We start from the raw sequence: 3839 nt of genomic DNA, 5'->3' as shown, positions 1-3839 counted from the left end.
ATAATTAATTGTCAATTCTTAAATATCAATAATGCCACGAGTTTTGACGGTTATCGATGATAGGTGGGATTGAGTCACCTCGTGTGTCTACCCAGAGTGGTATGGTGGCTATACATATGAACCTCCAACCTAACTCCTGAAATAGACACGTATCAACGATATAACTCTGCCAAGTAACTCTGTACAAACATTACCGATTTATTAAATTTACTTGGTATATTTATTATTATTGATAATCACTTGATTTTCCTGTATGCCTACTTAATCTATGTACTCATAAAATTTAATTCTAAACCTTATTTATTTTTGGTGAATTTATTAGATTCCTACCTTAATATTTTCTGCAATACTCTAAAATAAATAGATGTTGTGTTTTTTCTTTGAACAAATATAACTGTGTTGATGGCGGATCACTTCTTGCATATATTTCGTAGTGTGGAATGATCGAGCGCAGTGAATGCCTCTAGAAATATCTGATTGCATCTGTCTCAGAATGCTCTTTATTTTTGGCGTTTTATTTTAAATTTGACCGTAGTTCAAAGGCAAGAAGTAATCCCCGACGCCACCGTTATTTCTTTATTAATCGTAATTTATTACATGTTATTTATTACATTTTCATCAATAATGATCTACATACTATAAAATAGTATCATATCTTATATAATAATTTAGACATTGTTTATTACCCTACATCTTATGTGCTACCATTACATATTGTTTATTATTTCCTGTTTGTTTTATATAATTAATATATACTCTTTTTCTACGAAATTTCATTAGTTTTTTTAAACATTTAAAAGGTACATATATATATATATATATCTTATTTTTATTGGTATACATTTTATTTTGTGTAATTGATTGATTGAAGTCTTAAATACTACATTATGACATTAATGATCTAATGTGTATACAAATAATTTATTATGATATTAATGATGTACTATGTATATCATTACAATATGTTATTAGGAGAATATATTGACTTTCATGAATATTATATAATTTAATTGACATAGAATAAAGGTCATAAGGCATAAAAAATTAAACTTATTAAATTTTTTTTACTTTTTAAAGTCGAAAAAGTAATTTTTAAATTTGAGTTAGCTTAAATAGCCAATTTTTTAGCTTCGATGCGAATTTTTTCTATGTAAATACTAATTTTTAATAATATTAAAACTTAGAAGTGATAGAAAAAGTCTAATTGCAGATTTAAAAATAACGCGAAAAGTTGATTTAGAATTGTAAATTTTTGTTACTGATGAAAGTTCCTTGTAGTTCAGTGCATTTATTTATAGTAACAAACAGTTTTTATTGAAATTTATTGTATCAAGCCCTTTAAATTTTTATACACGTAAAAATAAAGCAAAATACAACTTCTTTATTATTTTTATAATTTCTCCGTTTAAATTACAATATTAAATTATTGAATATCAATATCATACTAAATTTAATAATTATAATTAGTATTTATTCATATATTATATCTTAAAATCAAAGAACTACTAATTAGGATATAATCAAAGAAATAAGAGTTGATGTTGCTTTTGGAATAATTCACCAATTTCTCTAAATGAAACACTATCCACAGATTTGCATCGGAGCTTTTCTTATGATAGTGATTTTAATCACTGTCAAATATCATTTATACTTGTCCCATCTATGCCTTGTCTACACTGTGCCTCGACCCCACTGTGCTACCGTTTTTTTNACTGTGCCTCGACCCCACTATGCTACCGTTTTATTTACATTATAATATGCATTTTGTGAAAATTTGAGATTTTTAAAAAAAAATTTTACCAGTCACTCAACGTGTTTTTAGTATATTGACGAAAAATACCACGAAAAACAAAAAACGGCCTCTGTTATTCAATTTTTGGTAAAATATTATGATTAGTATATCAAAATAGTTTGATTTTTAATGTAGAATACAAATTTTTCAGTTTCAAAATTTGAAGTCGAAAATTGATAGCATAGATAACATAATTAGCGTTTATTAATTTATTATAATTAGTATACATTAACTGTCTAATAAATATAATATTAATTGAAAAGTATTTAATTATCAACTGTCTGTTAATGATATTTTCAAGTATGTCATGTATATTATCTAACGCTTTATTTTTAAATGATATAAGTGTTTTGGGTTAAAATAATATTAAAATATATTAAAAATACGTTGATCGATTTTTTTTAATCCACCCTAATATATATATTTTTATATATATTATTATAAATTTTTATTACATATTTTTTTCACATTTGTTCATATAGTAATATAAAGTGTTGTAGATATTTTTTTAAACTAAATTTTAAACTAAAATAATTTTTTTTTAAATAAAATTTTTTTTGTTTAATTTAGCTATAATTTATTTTTATGCTATTTGTTCATCATTAGGTACTAAATAAATTAAATAAAAAACTGGTACAAGTTTAAAATATCTTAATAACAATTGTTTATCTTTATAAACAGTACTTTTTTCTACTACTTCTTTATATATAATATAGTATTACTAGTCATATTATAAGTATTAATACAATTTATTTTTAAATCGCTTATAATTTCCAAAAGAAACAATGCACATTTTAAAATTTTTGGTCTTCTAAACACGCAGTGTTTAAAACGTGATAATCCTGCTCCTCTACGCTGTCATATAAATTAATTTTGTTTACTTATCTGCACCTGTTTACTCAGTGGGCATTTTTTGCTAATTTTTTTTTTTAGTATAGAAATAAAAAACTTTATTAATATCATCATTACATTGAAATAAATTTTGTACGACTATTATTTTTTTTAATAAGATTATAGATATAATAAAATAGATTGAGAACTTTTCGAAAATGAAAATGGCAATTATACTAAATATTCAAGTGTACTTATGTATGTTTTTCGCTGTTTTAGATATTGAAGGATTACATAATAAAAAAGAAAAAGCGGCTATCATAAATGATTTTTTACGTCAACCAGGATGGAAAAATATAAATGATGTGGAATTTATTAATTATTGGAGACAAAAATATGAACCGAGAGATTTATTTATTGAACGTGTAACATTATATAATTGCGATAATTACATACGGCAAGCAACGATATTTCTTGGATGTTCTTACTATCATGATTTAAAATTAATATTTTTATCATTAATTAAATTACAAGAACATTGTTTACATCTATTAAATTCTTGCGATGATAGTGCGCACAATTGTACAGTCACACTTTTAACAAAAATGTTTGAAATTATTCCGATGGCAAAATTTATGAAAGGAGCGTTATATGCAATAGAAAAATATCATAATAGTCCCTTGAACACCCTAACAAGAACCCGTTTTATTTTAAGCAGTTTACTAACAAATATACAGGAAGATGAAAGTTTATTGACTACATTGAGAATCAGTTCGGATTCAACTAGAGATGTATTAGAAACAATCGCGAAAATATTATTCGCAAGACGTCTTGAACTTGATGAAGAAAAGTTATTTTGTCAACTAAAATATTTAGATTTTAATTCATTGTGCAATATATGGAATATGGAATTTAATGACTTAAGATATCGAGGAAAATACCAAGAATTTTTCATTTTTCTTAGTGATAAAATAAAAAATTTAATCCTAACGACAATCAGAAAAAAGTATATTGAACTTGGATTTAAATATGATTCGTCCACAAGTGAGACATTTTTACTTGGTTTACCACCTACTAATGTCAAAGAAGGTATAACTATTTATGAAATGTTATTTTTATTTAAAATAATTTGTTGTAAACATATTTAGATATCGCACAAAAGTTTACAATAAATTTTGTACAAAATACCAATGAAGTAAATCCGCAAGAAGAAAAT

The 3839-nt window shown here is 24.3% G+C and overlaps 1 protein-coding gene across 3 annotated transcripts in view; it reads left to right on the top strand.

The window, feature by feature from the left end:
• Positions 1-2549: 2549 nt before the first annotated feature.
• The window catches only part of LOC126895336 (uncharacterized), a 7581-nt gene continuing 6291 nt past the window's right edge, over positions 2550-3839 (top strand). For 2 of the 3 annotated variants that reach the window (XR_007701635.1, XM_050667093.1), the window contains exon 1: positions 2550-3712. Coding sequence is in view for 2 of the 3 variants with exons in the window: in XM_050667093.1 (XP_050523050.1) it covers positions 2842-3712 (871 nt within the window). In the remaining variant the exon portion in view is untranslated. The remainder of the gene's footprint in view (positions 3713-3839) is intronic. The other variant, XM_050667095.1, reaches the window with a different exon arrangement.

The sequence above is a fragment of the Daktulosphaira vitifoliae genome, unplaced genomic scaffold (genome assembly GCF_025091365.1).
Source record: "Daktulosphaira vitifoliae isolate Bord-2020 unplaced genomic scaffold, ASM2509136v1 Scaffold_1, whole genome shotgun sequence".
In the NCBI taxonomy this organism is placed as follows: Eukaryota; Metazoa; Arthropoda; class Insecta; order Hemiptera; family Phylloxeridae; genus Daktulosphaira; species Daktulosphaira vitifoliae.
Note: the sequence above shows the minus strand (reverse complement) of the source record. Positions and strands in the feature narration are given on the sequence as shown.